Source organism: Centroberyx gerrardi, chromosome 22, assembly GCF_048128805.1.
Source record: "Centroberyx gerrardi isolate f3 chromosome 22, fCenGer3.hap1.cur.20231027, whole genome shotgun sequence".
In the NCBI taxonomy this organism is placed as follows: domain Eukaryota; kingdom Metazoa; phylum Chordata; class Actinopteri; order Beryciformes; family Berycidae; genus Centroberyx; species Centroberyx gerrardi.
Genome location: NC_136018.1, coordinates 11,439,188 through 11,466,790, shown reverse-complemented (window position 1 = coordinate 11,466,790; position 27,603 = coordinate 11,439,188). Strand labels below are relative to the sequence as shown.

The 27,603-nt window shown below is 41.2% G+C and overlaps 2 protein-coding genes across 3 annotated transcripts; one reads left to right on the top strand and one right to left on the bottom strand.

Moving 5' to 3' along the window:
- Positions 1 to 22: 22 nt before the first annotated feature.
- On the bottom strand, positions 23 to 14,203 carry sgk3 (serum/glucocorticoid regulated kinase family member 3). 2 transcript variants are annotated; one of them, XM_071923968.2, is made up of 17 exons: positions 13,992 to 14,203; positions 7,985 to 8,184; positions 7,687 to 7,770; positions 7,305 to 7,377; positions 6,933 to 7,008; positions 6,607 to 6,682; positions 6,084 to 6,133; positions 5,846 to 5,903; positions 5,321 to 5,404; positions 5,090 to 5,221; positions 4,057 to 4,169; positions 3,701 to 3,737; positions 3,155 to 3,241; positions 2,721 to 2,816; positions 2,287 to 2,442; positions 1,898 to 1,987; positions 23 to 1,052 (listed from the first exon to the last, which is right to left on the bottom strand). In XM_071923968.2, exons 2-17 carry the CDS (start codon positions 8,078 to 8,080, stop codon positions 882 to 884), a joined length of 1,479 nt encoding a protein of 492 aa, XP_071780069.1. In that variant the 5' UTR covers positions 8,081 to 8,184; positions 13,992 to 14,203; the 3' UTR covers positions 23 to 881. The 2 variants fall into 2 exon arrangements, with proteins under 2 accessions (XP_071780069.1, XP_071780070.1); XM_071923969.2 differs by having other exon boundaries at positions 13,997 to 14,203.
- A 2,057-nt stretch (positions 14,204 to 16,260) lies between these two features.
- On the top strand, positions 16,261 to 27,222 carry mybl1 (v-myb avian myeloblastosis viral oncogene homolog-like 1). The gene is made up of 16 exons (XM_078291449.1): positions 16,261 to 16,399; positions 19,680 to 19,779; positions 19,965 to 20,036; positions 20,697 to 20,789; positions 21,573 to 21,793; positions 21,928 to 22,129; positions 22,271 to 22,345; positions 22,649 to 22,759; positions 23,757 to 23,996; positions 24,122 to 24,496; positions 24,636 to 24,775; positions 25,241 to 25,355; positions 25,478 to 25,594; positions 25,790 to 25,894; positions 26,410 to 26,595; positions 27,018 to 27,222. Exons 1-16 carry the CDS (start codon positions 16,377 to 16,379, stop codon positions 27,144 to 27,146), a joined length of 2,304 nt encoding a protein of 767 aa, XP_078147575.1. The 5' UTR covers positions 16,261 to 16,376; the 3' UTR covers positions 27,147 to 27,222.
- The last annotated feature ends 381 nt before the right edge of the window (positions 27,223 to 27,603 follow it).

Genomic DNA, 27,603 nt, shown 5'->3' with positions numbered 1-27,603 from the left:
CACACACACAAAGTTCTCAAAGTTCTTATTCTAGTTTTTTTTTTAATTATTGTGCAGGAGTATAGTTTGCTTGGCGAACCAAAGCACTGTGCATTTCTAAATGCTTATTTCTGTCATTATGAATAAATGTGTTAATTAAGGCGAAGAATAGCAAAAAAACAAAAAACAAACACAAACCAATAAAACAATGAACTGAGTATTTGCAGACATAAGGTCACTGAAAAAGCAGAAAAACATTATCTACATTTTTTACACAGAATGCATTGAAATGACCTGCCAACCAAAATGCTCTTTTCAGTGATCTCTCAAGTATTCCCAATTTCCAGCTGAAAGCTAAATTCACCCTAAATGAATATCATAGCTTTTTACAGTAAATACAATGAGAACACATTACCAGAGACAAACAAATACATTTCCACCTGACTGTCAAAAAGTATGTCAGCTGAGAACATTTCGTTTTCCTGTGAGCTGTTTATGTTTAAGTTAAACCTTTGAAGTAAACCGCTGTGTGAAGGATGGATTTCATTTCAATTGCAAATTTTCTTCTTTTTAACCAATGGACTATTAAGGCTTTTTTTAAGGCTCATTTTAGGAACCACTTTAACTGGATCATCACAAACCAGAAACTAATACATTAATAAAGAAAGGCTGTCCATAATTCTTAAAAATATAATCTGTTATATATAAATACAAATTGGTAAAAATAAAGGCTTTTTTTTTGACACACTTTGCTGTAACCAAAATTTATTTTTAAGTGCCGTCTTTTCTCAAATGCTTGCTTTGGCTTCACAGAATGGGTTCATCCATGGTATGAATTCTTCCCTTTAGTCAAAAGAAGTTAAGACAGGTTAAGGCAATTCAAGAAGTCATCAGGGAAAAATTCATAGGAAGGAGTCATCAGAAGGCGGGGCGTAGGAAAAACCCAGAAAGGCGTCGTCTGCCTCCATTACACTGGCGTTGACTATAGAACGTTCTGCAGACCAGCAGACAGAGTTGGGGACCATCTCATCTGTGAACTCAGGATCGAAGTTTGAGATATCGCAGGGAGAGTTCTGTAAAAACATGGGAAAAAAGCATAAATATGAACTAATTGACTATACTACAGCAGGTACAGGTCAGTATCCAGCTTTGTTGGGTAAGAAATTAATTCATGGCATACATACAAAACAAAATGCATGTATGTATCCATAACAGATGCATGAAAATTGATGAGTAATAATAAACTTATCTAAAAGCTGAGTTTACAAAGTGCTTTACAAAAAGGTGTAAAACGAGGAGGAAGAGTAAAATATAAGTTGTTCAAAATGAAAAACAACAGAAACAACACAAGATTAAAAAATGAAAAAAGAAAAAAAACATTGCATAAAAACAAGTATAAAATGCATTTTGATTTAAGAGATGATACTGAATAAGCTATCCTCAGACAGGGCTTTCTACAGCCTAAAGTGCAATTTCCTTTTTTTTTTTTTGGTCTAGACTACGGAAGAATTAGATGGGTCCTGTGAGAATCTCAGGCTGCTTTCTGACTCATAGAGGATTAAGAGATCTGCAATATAGCTAGGAGCTGACCTAGCCACACTTTAAAATAATCAGTAAAATCTTAAAATCAATTCCACATCTGATAACCAGTGCAGAGATGCTAAAATTGGGTATAAATGGTCTCTTCGTTCGGCACCAGTCAGAATGGTAAATGCTGCATTCTGAATAAATTGGATACATGAAAGTGACTTTTGACAGAGACAAAAGGCTGGATAACCTCTAAATTTGTAGTTTAGTTTCCTTTTCAGTTTCAGGAAGCAGAACTTCACTTTTGTGTTTACCTGCTCTGCAAGTGTCAAGTCACTGTCAAAAACCAGTCCTATGGTTGTGACTACTGGCTGAGAAATTTGATCTTTACCACATTGGGCGTGAACGGGGGAGGGATCTTCTTCTGTTCAAGGTCATCCCAGTTGATGGAGAAGAAGAAGGTGTGTCCTTTGATCTCATTCTGAACAATGAAGAAAACAAATATCACATCTACAGCAAACATAACTTTGTATTTCTAGAAAATGTTTAAGTAGATCAAGTAGAAGTAATCACTGATAATTCCTCTATAATCTATGACTAAAAAGAGGTGAACTGATGTACACACATTGGCCACCAGAGGGAGCCCTAATTGTGAAATTCTACTATGTATCTGACTTCACTGTAGTGGTTTTACTGGGCTACTGGGAACGCTTTGAGGTGGATAATCACTAACAGTGTACAACGTGGGACAGTGGAAGTGCAGTGAATAATCCCACTCACAAAGTCGTCCCTGGAGCCCAGTCTGTGGGTGCCATCTTTCTCCAGCAGGGCCTGGAGGAGGGACCAGGCTGTGCTGGACGCACCGGGACGCATCACCAGTGGCTTGTGGAGGATGTTGTCATACATTTCATGTGTGTCCCTGCTGTAGAATGGAGGCTGGGATATGAAGAGGAAGAGAGAAGTAGCTGCATGTGAGTGAGCGTGACAGTGCAATATGCTTTCACATTTAGCACTAAAACAATGTTTTTCTAATATGCTACGGTTCAGCTGTACAGAGAATTAGATCTTTAAGCTGTGGGCAAAAGTAACATTCTCTTACAAGGCCGCAAGCCCCAAAAAACAATTAATTTGTGTCGACTGTGTGATATGCTGCAAAAAACAAATACAATGTAGAAGGATGTTTGTGGAAGAGAGGGTCCAAAGTAATAACTCACCAGGCCAAAGAGCATTTCATATAGTACTGAGCCCAGGCACCACCAGTCTACTGTGTTATCATACGGCTGCTTCCTCAGGACCTCTGGAGCTAGGTACTGGCAGTAAGAAGCAAAAATCATAACAATAATATACCATTAAATTCAGAACTTTGCTTCTGATTTAACACAAACAAACCAAATATCAACTACATCTGTTCTAAAAAAAAAAGAAAAAAGCCTGTTTTCTGCCCTGGAAAATAAGACTCATACCCTATGCATGTGGTCCAAAGGAGGAATACACTCATACTTGTAAAATGATTAACCACATTTCATTCCAAAATGGGTAGTTAATTATTACAAGTTTGACACTGAAGGTGAGGCTTGTTTGGGAAACGCTGGCACAAAACTGGCAGTAGGCGGACACGAAAAATATCCGTAACTAAATGCCGCGATACCTCAGGTGTCCCACAAAATGTAGAGGTGGTATCCGTCTGGGAAATGCCTTCCTTGCACAATCCGAAGTCCGTCAAAACGATATGCCCCTTTAAAGAGAGGAGACGGGGACATTTTTAGACAGCGTATGCCACACAAGCAGCTCATTATCCCCGGGGACTGAGGATTCTATTGTTGCCCAGGAATGTTGGCCGCAGCGTAGCTCCCTCGGTCCCATTCACCGTTTCCTCACTTTCTCAATAAGGCTAGCCAGGAAAATCATTGGTAAGACCTAATCCAATCACACGCATTCTGTTCTGCTGAAACTGGAAATGACACTCTTGTTCACGGGAGGTACACACTGCCGAGGATTAAGCTTGTGTCATATATCTTATGGTCTTGTGCTGTAAATTTGCAGCATGTACTTTTTGCCCCGTAGTTATATACACTAAAACCACTAAGACCTGGCAACATAATATCAAACATGAGACAATTATGCTGTTCAGCTGTCCTGGTATATTGATGTTGATTACTCAGCACTGTCTTGGAGGAAGAAAAAAAATACTCACTTCATGGTCAAGAAGGATATTTTCTGGCTTCAAGTCTCTGGAAAAAAAAAAACATGAATATACAGTATATCAAAACACATCATCATGTGACTGAGGCCAACATCACACCAATTTTTATTTACAAGGATATCACTTATGGTATTATGGGGACACAGACGTATGAGAGAAAATTACATTCAAGTCAGTTAATCTACAGTTTTACATTTGCAAGCTTGACAGCATCAGTTAGTGGTTTCATAAAAATGAGTCTGAGCTGTTTTCAGGACCTCTGGTTAACTGACCAGACAGCTTTTGGTTTGATCATTCAGAGCACTTAACACTAAGCATGTGTGCGTCTAACTCAACCCTCGGCATACCTGTATACAATGTTGAGAGAATGCAGATATCCCAGGGCGCTTGCCATTTCCGCAATGTAGAATTTTGCTCTGGGTTCTGGAAATGTCCGCTCTTTTTGAAGATGGAAGAAAAGCTAAAATGAAAGGGAGGGTTCAGTTAGATTAGTCGAATGATTAGATATGGCTGAGTAGGTCACATTTGAATTCATGCACTGTCGGCAAGTTCCACGTCATGAATGCATAGTGCTCACCCAGATTGAGAGCTTTACCAAAAACTGGCTTAGCAAGTTGCTGTCAACTCTAAAATCAGGAAAAGGCTAATGCACCGACATGTGAAAGGTTTTACTTGTTCGCTTTAAGATGAGTAAAGAAATACCCACAGACCTGCTTATGAATGAATTAACAGTATTTTAATATTTGCAATAAACTACTGTACAAAGGTTGGAAAAATGCTGCGGGTCACAAACACTGTGATGTATGCTGTGCTTCTGTCACTGCTTTAATGGCATGTATAAAAATTTTCATAGGTTAATATTGGCTTACACTGCACACGTGGTAAAGAAGTATTTATTCTAATGTGGAAAATTTGGCTAGCAAATACAGTTCTTTATGTAGAGAAACAGTAATTGTATGTATGTAATGTGTGGGTAGCAAACAGAACTGACAGTTTGCTGCTTTCATTTCTGTCACTTTTGCAACAATGTAGTGAACTAAGGGTCAGGGTCAGATTTACTGAGCATTGTGGCAACTCACTCACACACAGTCAGTGACACATATAGGCAGCTTTAAAAAGCAGAGGGGGGACTGGCTGGTCACACTTGGAGGGGAACCATAAAGGAAGTCAGACTTAGAATCATACTGTATTGAGTCATCTAACCTCTGATAAGACTTTCACACATGGAAGTGTGTTTATTAGCCACTGCAGTACTCTCAGTGCGCCTCCTATCAAAGCAGTTTTCAAGATATATCCTGTGTTATTGCTATTCCCAGCTCCCCTTGGCCCTGTGACTCACTGCTGTGTGAGCTCATTAATCATAATAGTGAAACTACTCACTTCTCCTCCATTGACGAAATCCAACACAAAGTACAACTTGTCTGTGGTCTGAAAGGAATAATGAAGCCCAACCAGGAAAGGGTGTTTCACATTCTTCAGCAGCACGTTGCGCTCTGCCATGATGTGTTTTTGCTGATTGAAAAAAGGAGAGATTTAGTAGGAGAACCATAATCCGTGTGCGCCTGCCTGTTAGATGGATGGGATCAGGGTGATATTTTACAGTAAAATTACCTCTCTTCTGTTGAGAATTACCCTTTTCTGTAGGATCTTGATTGCGTAATACTTCCCATCGTGTTTCCGTTTTGCAAGGAGAACCTTCATCACATGGGTGAGAAACCACGTTGAGCACCAACAACAGACACAGCAGTAACCTAAACCTGTGTAATTCCAGATCTGCGAAACTCTCACTTCCTACATGGAAATGTCACTACATACAGAAGTGAAACTGTTGCAACCTAACTGCAACCCAAAGAGAAAAACGACACCAAGAAAAAGTGGCTAGTCATTCAAGTGACTCATATATGTGACTGATATACTGTCTTCATAATAATTCTACAAAACATTTTTTTTTAATTTCTGTGTGATGAAACTGTAATAGACATGGAAGCAACATTTTAGCGCTATTATAATCAATATATTATATTATTACATTGTCTTTTTTAATTCATATAATTGATTTGTAATTACTAATGAGAATTTTCACACTGGAATTAGAAGAAAGCAACTGCACTTTGAAATACTGCATTGTTCACATACCTTTCCAAAACTCCCTTTTCCTATGACTTTTAAAAAGTCAAAGTCTGTGGGCTTTGCACTGAAAGAAAATCAAAACAAGTAACTTTATTTATGGAAAAAAAATTATAAGATAAAGCTAATGATAAGTTTGAAATAGTTACCAAAAAAATACCTAAGAGACAACCTGTTTTATGTCAAAAACAACACATTTGCAGACAAATTTTTTTTTTTTTAAAGTGCATCTGACTATGGAACATACTGTGGATTTCCAGATGGTCCCAGGTTAATGTTTCTGGAGGTAGAGTTGTTCTGTTAAACAGGAGAGAAAACATTATCTAGATCAGCAGCCAAGATGTGACTGAAGGCTAAGACAGTAGAGCATTGAACACTGATTCACTGTCTAGGCCAGTCCATGTATCCAAGAATACAGTTTGTCATCAGTACTACACTGACAACATGACACACAGCATGACAACATATTTTGTTATTTGGCAATAGGGATAAACTATTACCAGTTGTTCACTGCCTCTCTATCATTGGTTACCAAGTACCAATCCAAAACAACTTATTTTTTCTATAAAAGGAGAGTGGGCAGTCCAATCAGCTTTTAGTATTTTTATTTTTATTGAGATTGGAGTTTGGAGGAAAATCTCTGATACTGACAAAAGTATTTTAGCCCAGTATCTGATATCAGTAACCGTATCAGTGTATCCACTGTTGGTGACAAGCAAGCAAACAAACAAACAAATAATTGGTAAATGACAGGTTGATGAGCCACCTACTTTGTCATCCTCATCCTCAGAGGCATCCGAAAAGTTTTGCGTTTTGTCCATCTGTAAGAAGGCCCTCACATCTGGACTGTGAAGTCAAAGAGGGAACAAACAGAGCCACATGAGAAGTGAGATTAGCCAGTGCAATACCACAAAGCAGCACTACTTTATCCATCTTCTTTAATCTTATTCATGTCAAGTATGAAGCATGGCTGATCAAATTTTGTCTTATTTGATTCTTTGATTCAGGTGATTGAGGCCGTTCATCTTTTGATTTAATTGGCAATTTGATACAGTCAGTAATGTAATAGAGTGACAGTAACAACACTTATACTTACTGGTGGTAAAGCTCAGGATGTGACACAATTCGCTGGATGAACTCATGTAACCCTGTTCTTCTTTGTTTGATGAACTCTATGGGATGAATGCAAGTAGATTATACTGATGTAGTGAATGATGCTGTCTGTTGAATTGCAGCACAAGACATCTTTACATTGCATCCTGTGTATTTGTAAATGCAAAACTGGAACCACTACCATATGAATTGCTACTACCAATGGCTTACTGACACATTAAAAACATTCACACATAAGAAAAAAACCCAATGCATTTATTAGCATTAATTAGTTTGACTGAAGCCTATTAGTGTACTGATGACGTGGTGAATAGAAATAAAAATAGAATGACATGAGAGTTGTGTGAACACTTACCTGGGTCAAAATTATCCCCAAATATCCTCTTAGCTGGAATTTTCAAGTTCATAGATGGAAACTGTTTCCTTAACTGCATTAAAAGATGAGACAGTAACAGAGCAGAGAACGTAAGGGCGTAGGAAAGGGCTATAATCACAAGATTTGAATTAACTGCATTTCTAAATGTCATCGTCAATTTCATGACACAAAAGCCAGTAAATAAAAGACTCATGAAAAGAAAAATCTTAAAACAGTGAGTGACTAAAATCGAACACATACTGAAATTCATTTTCATACTTTCAGTACTTTTACTGAACTCTTAAGGACAATATGGTCATGTGTTGGGTATCCCACACCCTGTAAGATCAATCTCTCTAAATGACGATGTTCCACCACTCACTGTGTTGTAGAGTTTATCAAACTCTGCATATCGCCTGAAGACAAACCACTCATGTCTTCCAACACTGACCATCACTTTGTAAACCTGAAAAAAAGGCAAAGAGAGCTCATGTAAACACAGTTGCCACAGCAGCATCACATGTTAATATGGTGACTTAACGTGATTATACTAATTTTACACAAATAGCATTCACAGACACTTGCCCGACTATCAAACGTTTAAATGATAATTGGTAGAATTCAATTCACTCAGAAATTCCATTTGTCAAACCACCACTGAACAGAAATTTTGTACGCACGGTGTAGCGCTTCTTCTTGTCCCTCTGCTCGTTGTAGCAGGGTATGCTGACATTGGGGCAGTTGGGTTGCACCTCCATCCTGGGGGCCGTCGGCATTCACAGGTGAAAGGTCGTAAAGTAATGGTCAGAGGTCCAGTTCTTTAGGGGTCCTCCACAATAAGACTTCATGTGTACAACTGGCCCATCCCCATCCTGGGTCACTGTGTCAGGAGGAGGAGAAATGTGCAAAATTAGAATTCCAACAGGAAGTTAAACCATTAGATCCATGATCCTATCAAGTCACGGGCCACTTCATAAATAAATTGTTTTTAGCCCAACCAGAAGCAGGGGCAGCAGCAGCTTGTGGCTCTAGTGTGGTTCAGAGCGCTAACCTGTGACAGCAGTATGAATGCACATCTCTACTACTTTATTCGTTGTTCTAATCAGGAGCTATTGAGGCTAAGTATGTAAGCCTGGCTATGCTGAAGCAACGTTCAAGGAGCACATGTTACATAAATGTAATTAATAACAAATGAGGCTTATGTTTTTCAAAATCAAATGCTGTTGACTGTCAAAACATGGAGGCTAGTGTGGCCGGAGTGAATATATTAATTTGGAGATTAGCCTATGTTTTTCTTTTTTAGAATTTCAAAGACATGCATTGAAATCTGTATAAAACAGTAATGTATAGTAGCTTCTTTCAAAGAAAAAATGTATTTGAGAAATTGAGAAAAATAAAAAGGGGAATGTCAAACCCTCAAACATTATACCTTTTTTTTAAGCATTTGTTTTTAAAAGAGGTAAGAAAGTCAAAACAAGACAAACAATACCTTTTCAAAGTTAGTTATATTGAGTACTGAACTATGAAAAGAATAATTTGTTGTAGCCTGTCTCAATTAGTCAGTAAAGCTGATTCATTGATTAATCATTATAATAACGTCTGTTTAATTGATTATCAAAATAATCGTTTGTTGCAGCCCTAACGTCAATCATCGACCTTTGCCCCAAGGTGCTGTGTACCATCTATACTTATGAACCTCCTTGTGTTTGAACATGGTGTTTGTTATGGATAATTCATGGCTAGCACAGAAGTCCAATAACAACACACCGCTCAGGTTCAGATCAAAGAGGCCATTCCTCCCAATAATACCCCTTCAGGTATCCCAGTCATTGCCTGCATGAGCGTTGAAGTCTCCCAGTAGGTCTAGGAAGTCAGTTGGAGCCTTTTCCAGCACCCCACCCAGCCTCTCCAAGAAGGCCGAATACTCCGAACTGCTGTTAGGCGTGTACACACAAACAACAGTCAGAGTTTTCCCCTCTGTAACACGCAGTTGCATTGAGGCGACCCTCTCATCCACTGGGAGAAACTCCAACTGTGCGACTGGTGCCTCCCATCCTGGACAACTCCTAAGTAGGAGAGGGACAAGTTTGGTTTGGTTCCAGAGTCAACACTGTGCAGGAGGTGAGCCCAACCCTATCCAGTTGGTACCTCTCAGCCTCTCGCACCAGTTCAGGCTCCTTCCCCACAAGAGAGGTCACAGACAGTTTCCACTGGTAAGGTCAACGGTGCCTAGCCCTGCTCTGCCCCTTGCCCAAGCACTGCACCTGACCCCTACCCTTCGCCTTGCGGAGGGTGAGCCCACAAGGCTGTAAACCTATTGAACCACTCATAAGGGTCTTCTTGAAATGCTATTTGTCTGGCCCCTCGCCTGAGACCAGTTTGCCTTGGGTGTCCCTACCAGGAGCAGAAGTATATTTGTTGCTGCTATTTCTTTAGCATGGGTTTCACTTGAGTTTTAGTGTCACATGATGGTCTAAATGCTAAATTCAGAGGCTTTTTCACCCTGCCAAGAATGAAATCTCTATAAATATTTGCCATGAAAATTTAAAGACATTGGAGTTTGGAACAGAATCTCAGTTATTGGTGACTTAAATCCAAAAATATTGGTTTCAGCCTTGAAAAACAAAATTGGTTGAACCTCCATCTTGAGGTCCCTGTGCTTTCTTAAGGGGTGAAGATTGTGGCATGACTGCACAGGCAAGCACAGTAGGGTCAGTGAGCTGCAACATCAACACCGGCACAGCAGGCAGGCTCCCTCCCCGTGGGCAGCCAGGCGCTAGGCTAGTTAACTCACTCCTCCTTCCTCTGACCCTGAATACCATCCACCCTTTCATCTGATTATTCAGCCACTCTCCCTACTTACGCTCTCTTCCGTGCAATGATTTTCCGGGAAACTTCTTTCACCATTATTGCAAAATATACCGTAACACTTAAATATCACCGTAGCACGTATAGATTCATTTCTCTATACACCTTATCTCTCTTTTTCCTGCTAATGGTGGCTTCCATCTCTCCTTCCATGAGAATAAGTCTGGATCTGTTCAGCCTCCTCCACAAGCATTCATCTCACACACTCTCTAGTGTGAAACACATGTGAACGCACACACACAAGCGCACACACACACACGCACACTCATGCTGGGTCTGTGACATTCTCCCTTGTTCCTGTCAGTGGAAAGGTAGCCTATTTTTAGATCCAGGGGTCTTTGAAGCCTGAGTTACACAATAGGTGTAGTGCAGACCATGAAGTTATTCTTCCCGGACATTAAGAGCGGGGGAAAAGCTCATTACTAGTGCAATACACTCCTTCCATGACAACTACAGTTACAACAGGTCGTGACCTCAGTTCCCTAAAGGAGAGGGAAGGGGACACAGCTCATTAGTATTGCAAAGACACTAATAGCTGCATTATAACCAACAGTAATGAGTTGTGTCCCCTGAACTCAACTGATAAGTGAACCGAAGACATGATATAAAACCGTTCTGTGTAGGTTAAATAGTAATGAAACCTATGTGATCTGGACTAAATCACACACGGAGACATACTTTTTTCTCCTTCACATCTATCCATGAGTTATGTCACGTCTGTGTTCCTTTTACAACAAAGCTCTTTGTCCGCTGCTCTGACTTTGTCCATTGTTTGATGGCAGTGAGGTCAGCTTGGTTTGTTCGGTATTCTTTTCTTTCAGACCACAACCCTCTTATGCTCAGCCCGGTTGTCTCGCAACACTCGGCAACTCTGCTCTTGGACAACTTTTCCCCCGGTTGAGTATTGATCCTGAATGCATCCTGACAGGGGAGATCTCATTCTGCTCACGTTGGGGCGAGGAAACAGCAAGAGAGTGGCCCTCTTTAAAATGCATGTGTGCAATCAGAGGGACCTTCAATGCCCTCTTCATCACTAGCCTCTCTTTCTCTCCTGTCCCTCTTTAAAACTTTCTCTTTCATTTTCTCTCTCACTTGCTCTCAGAAACCAGATTCAAAAAGACTAATATCATGAAACTCTCTTTCTTTCTCTTTCACACACATGCAAACACACGCACACACACACACACCAAAAACAGTTGGATTTCAGCTAAAATTGGATCTTATAAAACCATCAAGAAAGGAGAGGAGTTAACACGATGGTATATTTTGGCTGTGGCTAGTAGTAAGTTTGCCTCCTCTACCAACCACTTGGGCAGGAAACCAAACATCAATCAGAGATCCTTTTGTATTCTGAGAACATGGCTATTAAAATAGCAAAATTGGCTGGTGAATTTTGAGATTTACCAGCTACTGTGGTCGGTCGGTATAGACAAAAACGGTATAGCCTACTTCCTTGAGTTGCCTCACATCTGTGCCTGTTTCTCATGGTTAAATGACTCTGGAAGTCACAGGGTAGGACCCGCTTTTTAACATTCCAGAAATACTTTTGTTCAAAGGGGAAATAAACTAGCCTATAAGCGTCTAGTACAACCTACATTTTCGGCTGACACTGCTACTCCTTCATGTGGAATGCTGTAGTACACCACACCCACTAACAGACATTGTCAAGTTTAGTGTCAGACTAGGGGTAATCGAAATCACAGGTTGGGGAGGCATAATGAGTATGAAAAGAACAAGATTAATGTTAAACACATCTCCGAGCCACAGCTCAAGCCATGCCTGCATTCACGCTACAACTTGAATTAACTTGTGCTGACAGGCACAAATATGCTGGGCCACTACACAGGATCAAAAATAGCATTCTTCCTGCTTAGTTCAAACACACATCCTTGCCTGTGGACATCCTATGAGGATGTTGGACATCATTTTTCAGCCTGTGTGTGTGTGGCTTGCATGAGAAGCAACATGAGCGAGAAAAGAAAGCCAGTCACCCTAGAATGATAAACAAGATGTGAAAACTCATCCAGGCATGCATCCATTGACAAATACAAAAGGCACACACCCATCCAAGCAAAAATGGTTAAAGTTAACCACAACACAAGCCTGTTTTGAATTCACTCAGTGCATTAACAGAGAAATCACCTACTTCAGAAACCTACTGTATAATGTCAATAACAGCCTTTGTTATAACCAGTGAATTATACTTAACAATACATTTACTATAAATACAATTTCATTTACTAAACATGGTTTATAAATTTCTGTTTAATTTTGTAAAAACAAGACACCTGAAAAATCTGAGTCAAACTATATCAGTTGTGTGTAGGAAAGGATAGGTCAATGTAAATATTACTCTGCATTCCAAATGTCTCCTTGAAATGCAACTGAGATAGCTTTCACTCTGATAAAGGAAGTGCAGCTGGAGTAGTGTGAGGGGCCTGAACTCAGTCACCCCTAATGCGTGTGACCTGAGCATCTGGACAAACGCCTAACCAAACTGTCCAGACAACTCACAGACATCCACAGTCTGCAAACTGTGGCTCAGTCTGCCTTCCACACACAGACCTAGATCAACTTGTAGTCTGATTACAGACTATTGCCAACTGGTTCATCAACTGTAAGAAACACAGTTATAAACACAGAAGCTGAGGTGCCCTAGTTGTGCAAGCCAAACCAACTTCTCTCCACATTAGGCAATATATGGGTGAGATTTGAGCTAATGTCGGTTGGTGAGCTTGATAAACTTCCAGGTGTCACAGATGAACGGCTCTCAATGTGTGGGTTAGGTAAACCAACAGAAGACTGAGATTAAATCCACCGTGCCATTTTTTTTTTTATCTTACCACATAAAAACTAATCTTGTTACATGAACAGGTTCTTCACAGCCACCTGTTACATAAAGGATCCAGCTGTGTACCTCCTCAACTCAGAACAAAAGGACAGTAAACACATTTCCAGTTTACTCAAACTGGGCTATTGTCAGGGGGAAGTTTGAGGGGAGATTACGGGGAATACCATCCCCTTTGTCACTACAAATGATCATTTATTTATTTATCATTAACTGAGTTTTATGTAATAGCATTAGAGGGAAAACAAATATTCACCCACACAGTTGAGTCTAAACAAATCACCCACTGGCCATGGGACACAGCTGGATCACACAGACTACATGACAGGATTCATTTTGACAACTTTTGAGGTCTGACACATCATTTAAACAGACAGAGCACAATTATTTCGAGGTGGATGTCATTTCCAAACAAAATAGGACTGAGAGGGCCTACCTACTTCTTGTTGACTTTTGCTGAACCATTTGCTAAGCAACAAACGTTTTAACTTGAGGCTATGCTGTGTAGTTACAAGTTAGAAATCTCAACACAGATCACATGTATTATAGGAAAACAGCATGCCTTCAGCTAAGGAGAGGAACAACATGAGCAAGAGTTGAACACACACACACACACACACACACACACACACACACAAAATGAAAGGTTTGACAAGCTCTAACAAGCTGTTGTTTAGCTGTTGTGTAGTCTAAAATATAAACGACCGAGCAAAGGTACAGAATTGGATCCTGTAACGTTATGTGCCAACTAACGTTAGAAATCTAACATTGTTTATCTTATGTTGCTCCAGTGGAACTTCTGGATTCGTGTCTTCAAACCGAAAAAGTTATGTAATATCACCGCTATATATCGCTACTATTCCCTATATATAACATTATGTTATGTTGATAAAAATGCTTGTTAGGGTCGGTACCCTATAGCTAGCGTTAACATTAGCAAGAGAGAACAAGGTAACATGAACATCCCGTACCTTACAGTATTTTGGTGCGGTTTCCATCTATGTGTTTCCTTAGTTCCAGGGGGGAATTGTCGGTCTAAAGCAATCGAGTTGTCAATAAACACAACAAAAACCAGTTGTAGTTTAGGCAAAAAGCCCTCAACCCTTCAAAAAGCACAGGGTGTACTTTCTTGCTACCCCATAAGCTTCTGTCAACTGGCTGAAAAGCAGGAAACATCAACGTCTGTCCTGGCCGCAGAAAGTTCCAATGAAATTTGTCACGGGACCACACTTCTACAACCAGTGTCAAGCCACACAAAAAAAACCAATATCATTTCCTGTATTGAATTTCAAAATAAAACCCATATTGACTAACATGTTTTTGAGTAATAAAAAGTACAAATGTAAATAAAGGGATTTAATTAAGGAGGTATCTGTTTTTAAAAACATTTTTTTTGCCAAATCATGTTTTTGATATAACATAACGTTTTTTGTTGTTCCGTTTTCCTCAATATGTACGTTTTCTTGTTTTTCCAAACTGACTAATTTTACGCTTTCGTTTTTGGAGGCATAATCATTTATTTCCGGTCTTGTTCTGCGCTATCTGGCAGACTTTACACAGCTACTTGATGAATGATGATGAAAACATTGAGAAGCAAGAAATGATCAAACAGTGTCACCTACAGGTACAACGGCAGCATACGCGTATTGACCACACAGTCGGGTACATCACATTTTTACAAAAAGAGAGAGAATAAACACTTAAGGAAAAGGAAAAAAAATTGGGCATAATAATGATCTTTAAGACATCTGCATGCTTATTCACTGCAACACTTCTAGAACAACAAATACGCTGCAATGCTTCTAGTGCTGTATATGCAGTGTATAAACCTCTAGTCCTTTCTCCAACTTATCTTATCAAGATCATACTTATAGCTGATCAGACGAATTATTACCAGTGATGTGGCGATGAAGAAAAGGGCAATCTGTGACATATATTTGGGCAGAAAAAACGTAAACAAAACAGCATATTTTCAAATAATAAATAATAGTGTCTTTTCTTGACCTTATTTGCATGAAAATTACATCAGACTGATATAACTTATTTTAATTATTTAGCATTAATTGTTACCTAGCTCATAAGTGGTTTGAAGAGCCATGACTAAGACAAAATATTTGTCCACAAGGTGTCACCGAAACACAATTTAAAGCAGCTGCAGAATGTAGCGGTGCAAGTGCTGCCTGTCATAGCTGAAGGAGATATTCTATAATCGCTTCCACTTTCGGTTGCTGTAAATAATCTTTGGCATTTTGGTATAAATGTATGCATTTCAAGTTCTCACCTCAAGCAGGCCTATGTGTAATTGTGAAGCGTCATAATTATTACACTGAGACACGCAAAGCACGCGTAATTACAAGGTTGCGTGGCGCCACTCGGAGACAACAACCTTATACTATGAAGCAGCAGCATAAAGTGGTTTAATGCACACGTTTTAAAACTTCATACTCCCAAATAGAAGCGCACTTATACATTCTTCCATTACGCTAACTTCTAATGAATTAAACCAAAGTCCGTTTTCTAATACTGTCTCTGATGAAACAACAACTAATCCCCATTTTGCTGGGAACCCCCTGGAACCCCGTCAAGGACCCCCGAGGGTCCCCGGACCGCACTTTGGGAACCACTGCCTTAATGAAAAGAGCCATTCTGCAGCTGGTGACAGTACAGTAGTCTGATTAAACTCATGTGCATACACGCTCAATGCGATAGGTGCCTTCAGCTGCAGCAGTGCCCTCTCCTCCCATTTCTGACCAATCAGACGCAAAACTCCCCATTTCTGACCAATCAGACGCGAGCCTCCCCTCATTTGTGACCAGTCAGGCGCGAGCCCCGACCCCTCTTTGCTCACCCCCATTTCTGACGAATCAGAGGCGAGGCCGCCTGCGCAGATTCAAACACCCCTCTGAAGGAGGCTGGGCGCGAGAATCGGCGGGATGGACAAAAATCATAACGTCAAATAGAAATACAGACAAGTGGGATGGAAACAGCCAGGACAGAGTGTAACAGGAGTAGTGTGTTAGCTTCTGCAGCTTAACATTGGCTGTTGACGCTTAGTATACTTCGTTAATAAACAAGTATAAGGAGAGGATATAGTACCGCTTCGCTTTGGAAAGATGTTACCGATGATGAGAAACGTATTTACAGAGATAGCATAATGTTATGGACTCTACGTTAAGTTAGCTTGCTGGCTAGCTGAATAATGCTAGCTGGCTGCTGCTGCATTTCAGAAACAGTGAGCAATGAATGACAGCAACTTCTATGGATAAACGTCGGGCAACTTCTGTTTATATGGGATTTTAGCGCGCTGTCACACAGAGATTCGTCATTGTAACTTCTTGATCAACCTACCGACTGTCATGGACAACGTGAAGTCACGCAGGTGGGTGCCAGCATAGACAAGATAGTGCTGTTTTATTATCTGGCTCGATATCGGTTTGTCACTGTCCCTAGTGCGTTTATTTTGCACGTTGAAAATTGCTAAAAAAAAAAAAAAAAAATTTATCAGTGCCCTGATAATTGGAGTGTGGATGACTACATTGTATCTCTGACAGCCACGCTGACGTGTGATGGTGATAAATTACATCGCATGTGCACCTGCACACACAGTCACATTGTGACAAGGGCCAAAAATATTGTTTATGAATAGTTAAAGAGTAGCTAGATACATTATAATTCAACAACGTAACTCTACCACTAAGTTATAAGTCTGGTTACTATAAAACGTGAATGATACTTTCAGTTGAAAACTAGAGTAAACTCTTAAAATAGGCGTTATAAAGATATATTTGATCATGACTTACACAGATGTTTTCTATATTAGCGCGAATAATATAGAAAACATAAATTACCATTTTCTACTAGTGTGCACGGGAGGCGCGCGGCTCATTGTCAAACAGTAGGCTAGTTATGCAACCCAGTAGCACAGCATCCTTGGAAACACACATTACTTGAAAGTGACAGGTCAGCCAACTTGTAGTTATTACAACTGTGTCATAGGCGTGGTGATATCTTGTTCTTGGGGCAAAAAATTCCAAAGATCAAGCTACAGATAAAGTGTTTCCTGTCTGTTTACATACAAATTTGAATCATTGGGTCATCATGGCACATTGTGTTCCAGCAAAAAAGAAAAAAAGTCAATGGCAAAAAGTACCTGAAAGTTCCCCAAAGTAGTTTCCAAAAACCAAATGTCAGAAAGTATCTGAGAGCCAGACAACAAATAGGGGCGTGTTATGATTGTGACTTGATAACTCATATTGGCTTCTTAAATTATAGTGATTGAAGTAGGCAAAGCCTTGATTAATGATATTCAAAGACAGCTGGGAGGATAATACTGAGGATATTTGGATTAACATTTTATTATTATGGATATTAGTATTGATTTATGATGTGATTCAAGTCTAAACAAACATGGCAATGATGTAATTTCAGCCTGAATGAACTGTTCAGAGGCGCGTGTCCCACCCCCCCACTCCCTTTGTGTTCCCATCTGGGGTGAGCTGGGTGGGCCTTGCCTTTCACAATAAGACAAGCTCAAGGTTTGACCTGGGGAAAGCACTATAATGTGCTGATATCTTTTGGCCCATAGTCGATATCCCACTAACTATTTTTGGCATTGACTGATGAAGTAATGCAGCAAACTCTGATGGACATGGTGTTTACATTGGAGTCTTTTTGTTTTTCCACTACTGCGATGTTTGGCTTATAACACAGTTGTTCCTTTTACAGAGGGGAACTTAACACTCTTAAACTTTTGCAGTTCAGTATAATTTTTTATAAGTTTTCATGTATTTTAAAGATAAGAAGGCCAAATTATGTTTTATTCAAACTGGAAAAAGTCTGCCCACTGTTTTTTGAAACTTCAGTGGCCTAGACGGCTGGACCGTTAGGGCTTTGCCATCCCCCTGGCCACACCCCAGCGTACCGCCTCCTCCGTGTCAATGACACACACACACACCTCTAGAGTAGAAAGAGCCTGTTGATGTGGGATCACCTCTTTCCTCCGGCCCCCTCATGCCCCTCCTTCCTGTTCAGCCATCGGTCCAGACTCACTTCCACATTTCTCTTTGCTCCAGTGAGGGAGTCAAAATTCAATTGCCATGTTCAAGTCTCCACACTGAAGAAGACCTTTCATCCACGGTCAGATACGAGACCTGAGGGAAGCCCCCGCTTTCTGTGTGTGAGTGTGTGTGATCATACAGGTCTGCTCTATGGTAACAGCTCACGGCAACGGCTGTCTCAATTTCTCGAGCTTGGCAACGGTTTTAATTTCTCCTCCATTTATTAAAGTCTTCTACACTACCACAATGTTAGGCCAAAGTGTTGCCCAGCAACAAGTTTTATAGGAACACAGAAGTATAGTGCTAGCCTACGATTTCTCCTGTCAGAAGAGAGGAATTATGCGTTGTGTATGTAGTCTTGACCTTATGAGCTGAGTCTGACAAACTTCTGGACAGAGTAGTAGATACTGTTTACCCATATAAGTCTATAAATCGCTCCTATTCTATTGTATAAATGTTTGTTAAAAATAGGGTGCGGGTTCTTGGTCTGCCAGAGGTGGCATCATAATGTATCTGGCGGGTGAGGCTGCTCTAAATATGATTTATGAATGTCCTGTTTAATATAATTCACTTCTCCTTTTCCTCACTGGTACTCATACTGAGGCTGGCCCAATCTGACCAACCAATTTCTGTAGTTGTTACCAAGGCAACAAGTACTCTTCCTGGGATCCCCAGTGATGTCTACTCAATCCCTTAACATTTGGTACTAAAAATGTCCTCATTGCAGTTATGAGTGTTGCTGGCCATGTGTTTGCTTGCTGCGGTCTAAATGGCATATTCAGTTCAGTTTTCTGTCTTCATTATGCTGTATGATGTTCAGAGTCAATTCAGAAGTATTTCAGTTCTTATATCAGTCGGTGAACATCACTAGCGGGCTGCCTGAAGCACCTTTCTCTCTGACAAAAAAAAACCGACTGCAGCTTCTTGCGATTGCCATTCTTGTTTTTGTGTAGCTATTTTCGCCTATGATATTGAAAAAATAGGACTCAACCACAACCAGTGATTTGACTATGTAATTTGGGTAGATATGCTGATGTGCTACTCACTCTCTTGCTCCTACAAGCTTACTTCAGATGATGCCAAGTGCTAATGCTGTTAACAGTCTCAGTAGCCAGATCTTTCTCCACACTTCTCTTTGCTAATGTGATAGCAAGGAAAGAGCTAACCTAGTTAATTTGACTAACTAATTTAAAAAATCTACTCTAAATCAAGCCAAAGTTTCCTCCAATACTAATATTAGTTTAGCTTTTTGCACTTTCTCCTGATCTCCTTTACCTTGACAGCTTGTGCTATGACTTGATAATTGCTATATAATTAACATTTTTCAAGGAAAGAGTTTTACATGTACTCATTTGTGGAAGCAAATAGTTTGCTTAATGAAAAATATGCTTTATCTATGCAGTATCAAATAAAGTTTTGTTGACATGAGACGTAAGGTACTGGTACTGGTGCCTGTACCGAAAATTTCCAAGCGATACCCGATTTATATCAACATTCTTGCTTAGCCCTATAGGGAGTGACCTGATAAAGAACTGTTGGCTCCATTAATAGAATCTGCTCTTCTTTTCCTCTCCTTTCCCACCTTCACCCTATATATTTTAGCGAGGATGAGGATGAAGAGCTACACTCCACAGATCCAGAGAGCAAAGAGAAGAGCAAAGACAAAAAGTCCCTGTGCAAAGTAAAGTGGTCTCGAGAAGAGGTAAGTTTATTAGAGGCACATGTGAGGTCTGGTTATAAGGCGGTTTCATAAGTTCTTTGAGTGAGTGAAATGGTGACTGTGGTATACGTATATAAGAGTAAGCATATTGTTTGCATGCAATTAAGAAAATTACGTGTCTCTCTGTCTGTCTTACCATCTTTCCCTCTCTCCCTCCCTTTTCTCAGGATGAAAAGCTGAAAAAGTTAGTGGAGCAGCACGGAACTGACTCCTGGAAACTAATAGCCAACTTTTTTCCAGTAAGTACATACAGTAATGTGTCTGCATTATGTAATAAACTAGGCGTTGGCTGTCCTGGCCAAAAATATTCTTGTGAACAGCGTCATCACAATTTCTTTTTTTATCAGTATTTGCTGAAAGATTGCTTAGTGCCAACACTGTAAAATCACAATTTGTATTGCAAAAACACTTTAATCATCAGATATTGAATGTTCTATTTAAATATTCCTAGATTTGTACCTTAAACTCTGTACTGAACATAGAGCAGCTTTTGTTCTATTGAAATCTTCACATTTGAATTTGTTTGTACGCTGAATACTGTATACTCATCATGTTGTCATCTGAAGAAGTCAGGAAACCACGTTATTCATGTTTTCCCAGTAATAGAAATTGGCTGTGGTGTCATTATCAGTGGTGTTTTACTGCATCATATAGTGGCGCTGGCATACTGGCCCACCCCTTTACATCCTAAAATGTAATGGCTGTCCAAGCCCTTTAGTAAGCCGGTAATTATTTAATTAATTAATTATCCCTAATTAGGATGTGTTTAATAGTGAGGGTAAGTCACGGGTGCGGTGACTGGAGAGGCAGATATATTTACTGCTGTCAGGAGTAGGCGTAACTGCTAGAGGTGTGGTTTGGTGTATTGAGGTGTTGTGCTTTGTGCGACTCTGTCACAGGGGAGGACAGATGGCCAGTGTCAGCACCGCTGGCAGAAGGTGCTCAACCCAGAGCTGGTGAAAGGACCCTGGACAAAAGAGGAGGATCAGAAGGTAAGGGGAGCTGGGAGTTCCCTGTCCTGGATAGAAAGAAGGATGATGAAACGGGTAAATGATAGGGGAGGTATTAGGAAGGGGGAGTAGAGGGTAACTTAAGTCAAAGAACACCATACAAATAAATGCCACAATGTGCAATGTATCTTTTCCCTCCTGACTAGCAGAGCGTGCACATGCACAAGCTCACATCCCGCCAAAAAAATTCTCTGCCTTGGCTTTTTTTGGCTATGTAAATGCTCCACTACCTCATCCCTAATACAACGCAGACTTTCCAAGTCACTAGTTTAGAGCCCAGCCCTTCTTTGTACCGAGTGGAGGCTAATATCTGTCTAAGCTGTAAGATGAACAATGCATTCCTTAAATGGAACACCACTCTGCAGGAATCTCAAGAATGGCGTCTCATTCCACCAAAATCTTGGCATCACAACAACAGAAACACAGTCCTATCGATAATACCCCGGGCTGCCAACGATGACATCGTAACATTTTTCAGCTGTGACAGAAACAGCCAACAAGCTCTGCTGCTGCAGGGGAAGCATTCTAAACATTGGTGCTGCTGCTGGCTATCAATGAGAAAAGAAGTACGAAGTGCCTTCTCTCTGTTTATATAGGCCTGTGCTATGAATGAATCCAACTAGGGCCTTACTCTGACTTCTTATACAAAAAGTAAAAGAGGAAAGATACCAATATCAGTAGATGAAGCAGTATATATGTTTAATGAAGGAGAAATCACAACTGTCAGTGATTTAGTAAATTTCCCTCTTCTGACTGTTTGTGCAGGTTATTGACCTGGTACACAAGTATGGCCCCAAGCGCTGGTCGGTGATTGCTAAGCACCTCCAGGGAAGGATTGGAAAGCAGTGCCGTGAGCGGTGGCACAACCACCTTAACCCGGAGGTGAAGAAGTCTTCATGGACCCAGGAAGAGGACCGGATCATCTACGAGGCCCACAAACGCCTCGGCAACCGCTGGGCTGAGATCTCCAAGCTCCTTCCTGGACGGTAACATAAAACTCACACATACATTTCTTATCTCTACCAGAAGTGATTGGTCGTATTCTCCATCATCCAGAAGTGTAAATGTCTCCTTCCAGTTTAAGTGATGAAACAAACCTCCATCCTCTCCTCCTCAACAGGACAGACAACTCCATCAAGAATCACTGGAACTCCACCATGAGGAGGAAGGTGGAGCACGAGGGCTACCTACAGGAGGGCTGCCGGGCTTTCACCTCCGCGCACGGTGGAGTGAAGAGACGCCACCACAGACCCTGCCCTCCCCCACCACCAGACCCCCAACACTGTGACCACAGCCCCCTGGCCATGCCGGGACCAAACCAGGTCCACTGCCCTACAATCACTTTATGATGACAATATAGCCTATACAGAGTCTTTGATTTGTTTGGGTTTTTTTTCAACTAATTGTTGCTTCTTGTGTTGTCTTCAATGGGTTTGGGTTGGGTGGGATGCTCTGTTTTCTAGATGGGGGGATATCCTTATGATCCTCACAGTGGACACTTGATGGACAGCCTCCCAGATACCTCAGGCTTCTTATCGGTGAGTCTGTGTATGTGTGTTTCTGTGTATGCAGCTGGGAAACACTTGTCACATCCCTTTATTTTCCTGACTATCCGTAGTTATCCTTTTAATTGCTAACTCTTGTCTTCAAATCAAATACTTGAATGACTCTTTTATTTTCACTTAACATTCAATAATGGATAAGGGGGTAAATCTCAAAGGATATTCTATGTGTAAATCTGTTACCTTTTTTGTCTCTTTTTCTTTTCCTGGTTTTCTTTCCTCCCTCCTTCCCTCCGGTCCTCCTCTCATCTTCTCCCCCCTGACGTTTGTTTATTCCAGCCGTCCTGCCTCGATGACCCTGACAGAGAGCAAAGAATTAAGGAGCTTGAGCTGCTGCTTATGTCAGCAGAGAATGAAGTCCGACGACAAGTGCAGTGCAGAGGTCCATGTGTAAGAACACACTCCGAATGTGTGTTAGTGTACTTAGTTAGCGTAGCCTGCGTGTGTGTTTGTAGCTTCCATACACTGCAAAAACAACCCATCATATCATTTAATCCAGCATTGAGTCTTAAAATCACTTACAAGTGAAAGTTATAACTATCTTAAAACAAGTGAAAAATTTGCCAGTGTAGTGAGATAATTTCACTTTTTTACAGTTTTATTTAAGTATTTTCTTGAATCAAGTGTCATTTCCTCAACACTAGTGGAGTGATCTGTATTAATCTGGTTTGTATCAAGATACTGACACAGATATTGACACTTGTTTCTAGAAAATTCCCAAATCTCACCTCCTTTTCCCTTGTTTTAACGAAAAGATTTTAAGACTCGAGACTAAATGTCTTAGTATGATGTACTTTTTGCAGTGTATACATGCAGAAACGAGAGTAGTGCACATGTATGTGTGCCTGTAGCCTGATTTGCTGTAGTAACTAGCTTCCCATCTCGCTACTCATTCAGACTGGCCTGAAGCTGTGCTTAGTAGCCGCCCTACCCACCCGCCCCCCCACCACCATCGTCCCAAACATTAACCTCCTCTCTCATTCCCTCCAGCCCTCGCTCCCATGCGCACGCTCAGCCAGCAGTTTGGTTTGGAACCAAGCACTGTCTTCTTTGTCTCCTGTTCTGTTCCTTTCCTCTCCCTCCCCAACACTGTTTTCCCGTCTCATTCACTCCACTCATTTAATTCCTCATACTTCATAATCACACTGCAGAAGTTAGATTGATTAATACTGTATGACTGGTCAAGATTGGCCTGATCTGTTACAGTATCATCAGTGTTTGTTCCACATTTTAATGAAATTTATCTGGTCACAGATGATTCCAAAATTGACACAAATTTAGAATAACATTACATAACATATACCAAACCATCACTATTAAATTAGAGACAAATCTGCTGCTGGAGCCAGCTCTCTAACACCGGTGTTCTTTCACTGCTGCCCCTCAGAGCTTGGAGCACTACTCAGCCTGGTCTGACAGTGTGTCAGATGACACCCTGACCACAAGTAGCAGCAGCCTAGAGGAGCAGGCGGAGGGACGGCCCTGGAGGGGCCCTGAGGTCCCCCAGGGGCCTCCAGGACAGCTCCCCGTCTCCCCCAGCAAGTTCCTGGCTGTAGAGGCCAGCACTGTGCTCTCTACCTTGCAGACGATACCGGAGTTTGCAGAGACGATGGAGCTCATTGACTCGGTAAGTGTGTGTACTTGAGATTTGAGAGAAAAGAAATCATCTGAGTGTGAATTTGTGTACAAAAATCAAAAGTCATGGAACATGGATGTATTGAAGATCCACTGTAGATGTGTTTTGCTCTGCAGGACCCTGTGGCGTGGAGCGAGGTGGCCAGCTTTGACTTGTCTGAGACAGGGACACCGCCCAGGCAAACCCAAGGAGGTTACACCCCCCTTCATCAAGAGAGGACGATTGATGATTCAATGGGCTACACAGTCAACACCCCATCTACCATCTCTGGCCGCGACAAGCACTGTGCTCCGTTTGGCCTGGGCAATATCAACTCCCTCACTCCCATCAACACGTCCAAACCCACCCAACCGTCCATTGGGAGGAGGAAGAGAAGAGAGAGAGGGGATCAGTCTCCTATGTGTGACAGGACCTGCTCTTCCTTCTTGGAAAATGTCTCAAACTCGCCCAAGAAAACGCCCACAAAGTCACTGCCATTCTCCCCATCACGGGTAAACTAAACCTCTATCTTCCTTTCTTTACCCGCCGTAATTCCTCCCTCATCTGACTTGATTGTCATCATAGAGTTGATGTACTATGGTTGCATTGCCATGTGGGTAACAACCCCTTTCTGGCTGGTTGTTTCCCCAGTTCTGCAACATATCAGGGGCTGAGCATCTGAATCTGGATAACCCCGCCCTCACCTCCACCCCTGTGTGTGGCCAGAAGTGTCTTCTCAACACGCCCCTCCACAAAGAAACCACACCTAAGCACCAGAAAGAGAATGCTGGGTAAGTAAACAATAGGCAGCCACATATTTGTTGCAAAACATTTCTTGTCTTGGTTATATTGTGCTGTGTGGTTGACATGTATGCGTTTTTCATTTATATCTTTAAATATAGCAATAAGAGACTGCATTGTTTACTGTGATAATGGGTAAAACGGTGAAGCAAAAGGTACAAGACATAGCCGAGTATCATCAAGCCATAACCACAATAAAGAACCTCCTCAGTGGCATGGCTTTTATACAGTGCAACATTTACCAATGCATGTGTACTGTGTGAAAGGTTTTCTTCAAAGTAGTATACATAAATATGAATAAACAGGAAAACGCAAGAAAGATTGCTAACTAGATCCACGGTTCCCACAAGAGTTGGCACAACCAATAAGGCTTGCTGTTAGGATGAGTCTTTGACCAATCCTATTGCTTGGTGGAAAGACAGTACTATATATAATATGCTCTGACTACTTTCCAGATCCAGGACTCCTAAATTCCGTAAGACTGTCATGATTCCAACCCCGAGGACACCCACTCCTTTCAAAAATGCTTTGGCTGCCCAGGAGAAAATGCACGGGCCACTGAAGATGGAGGTAAGTGGTCAAGCACGGGTATCTGCATTTACCTGTTTGATTTCACATTATGTGCTTTTATTTGTCTGTTTTTATGTTTATGTATGCTTATTTCTATGGCTTGTGTTGTCTCTGTTTTGCAGCCGCAGCCACTGGCGTTTCTAGAGGAGGACATCCGGGAAGTTCTGAAGCAGGAGACTGGAGCTGACATCTTCAACAGAGCAGACCTCCAGCCGGACTACAGAACGTGGAAACACAATGTATGTGTAACATGCACACCTGAATATCTTCCAGTATCCTAACATAATAACCTACCCTCTTATCTGAAGAAACAGATATTTTAACCACTTACAGAGATCCTGAATTTAAGAATGAACACACAAAATTGTGCAGGTGTACTCTCAAGAGGGACAAGAGGATTTATTGTTATGTGAATCTTGCGCTTTCCATTTCAGATGGATGGCCCAGCTAGGAAGGTGCGCAAGTCTCTTGTGCTGGACCCCTGGGGGAAAGACTGCCTCAACGTCCAGCTCTTCCAGGAGCAGCTCAACAACGCACAGGTAGGTCACTCTGAAGACACTGTATGACAGACGCTGTGGGCAGTGGTGGTGTAGAGGTCGTGCCGGCTTGTGACCAAAAACAAATCACTGGTTCGAATCCTGCAACTGGATGGGAAAAGTGATCGAGAAACGCTCTCCCCTCCCTCAGTAACTACCGCTGATGTGCCGTTGAGCAAGGCACTTAACCCCAAATTGCTGTAGTAGAGCTACTCAGTGGCCAACAGTAGAGAACTGAGGTTGTACTGGGAAACTCCCAGGTGTGAATGTGTATAACTGTATGAATGTGTGGCAGGGTGTTGCTGAAAAAGAGCATGCACACTTAGTCTACTTTTTCTGGATAAATAAAGGTTATATCAAACTTCTCAGTCAGCAACAGTTTGTCATTTGCAATTGTCTGTATTTGGTAACAATTTATCTAAAATGCTGTATGAATTTAGTGTAGCATCACCATTATTGTTATTGTTAATCTATTGATTCATCACAAATTACTTGACTCACTCAACATCGTATTGCAGATGCCAGAGGAAAGTCTACTGACCAGCTCTCTACTGATGACCCCAATCTCCAAGCAAGAAGAGTGCAGCCGCCCTTTGACCTCTGGGAGAGAGGGGCCCACTTTAGTCCCCCTGCATCGCCTTATCAGCCCCCGGGTGAAGAAGCTTCCCACCACCCACAAAGCACCAACACACGCTACGGTACAGGTACATAGAGAACTGACCTTATTTGAAACCAAAGATAATGAATCAGGTCCTTCATGAAATATTTTAATACCTTTAGAAAACATTAGAGGAAAGATGCAGCAAGTGTTCACTGGGTTTAAATTTAGTTTAGTCAAAGACCGTTCTCAGCTCTTGTTATGATTATGCTACATAATTAAGGTTACTGTTTACTAATACAATTTGGTTTCTGAACTGCTGAGCAGGCTGTTTCAAGCCAGAAGGGTCAGCTGCGCCATTAGCCTGTTGTTGAGATCAATAGGTTCGAAATTATCTGACATAATGTGAACAATGTGTCTAATATTGTTGCTGTCACAAGGACATGCCATGCTTGGGCTCCTACATTAGCTCCTACATAATGATGGCTAATCTTCTTTAGCAACCACTGGTAACTGTCTTTCCTGCAGGTGAACAGTGAGTGGGAAGCGGTGGTTTATGGGAAGACAGAGGACCAGCTGATCATGACAGAGCAAGCCCGTCAGTACCTGAACCCCTACCCGTCGTCTGGCTCTACCTCAAGGGCCCTCGTGCTTTGAAGCCGGCCCCTCGCCGCGTGGGCACACACTACACCCGTCCAACAACTAAGACCTCCACTGAATCCTCTAAAAGACAATCTGGTGTAGACAAACAAACGCAATTTCCAGTTCTCCTTTTTTTTTTTTTTTTTTAAAAAGCAGAAATGCACTGCCAAGGACATCAACAAAAAAGCATGGCTGCTGTTATGTTTCTAGGTCACTGCCCAAGTAGTTTCTTGTTTTTAAGTGTTATCTAGTTGGCCTGTATTTTCTTTTGAATACACACAAGCTGTTGTCCTGGCTACATAAACAGTTTTGTACAGATGACAAAAAGCTAGATTTTTCTGCACTAGTCAATAATGTTGAAACAACCTGCACATACAGTAGGCTGTAGATATAGATTGTTTATTACTAGCAGTGGCTGCTTCTGAGTTTTATATTGTTAATATATTGTTTAAATGAAAAAAAGACATTTTAT

What these genes read in the sequence shown, in the direction of transcription:
- sgk3 (XM_071923968.2), bottom strand. Translation starts at nt 8,080, where the DNA reads ATGCCGACGGCCCCCAGGATGGAGGTGCAACCCAACTGCCCCAATGTC. An exon ending in CATCCTGAGCTTTACCACCA is followed by an intron (nt 6,683 to 6,932) that starts GTAAGTATAAGT and finishes TTGACTTCACAG; the next exon opens with TCCAGATGTGAGGGCCTTCT. An exon ending in GGACCATCTGGAAATCCACA is followed by an intron (nt 5,904 to 6,083) that starts GTATGTTCCATA and finishes ATTTTCTTTCAG; the next exon opens with TGCAAAGCCCACAGACTTTG.
- mybl1 (XM_078291449.1), top strand. Translation starts at nt 16,377, where the DNA reads ATGGACAACGTGAAGTCACGCAG. An exon ending in GACAACGTGAAGTCACGCAG is followed by an intron (nt 16,400 to 19,679) that starts GTGGGTGCCAGC and finishes TATATATTTTAG; the next exon opens with CGAGGATGAGGATGAAGAGC. An exon ending in ACAGAACGTGGAAACACAAT is followed by an intron (nt 25,595 to 25,789) that starts GTATGTGTAACA and finishes TTTCCATTTCAG; the next exon opens with ATGGATGGCCCAGCTAGGAA.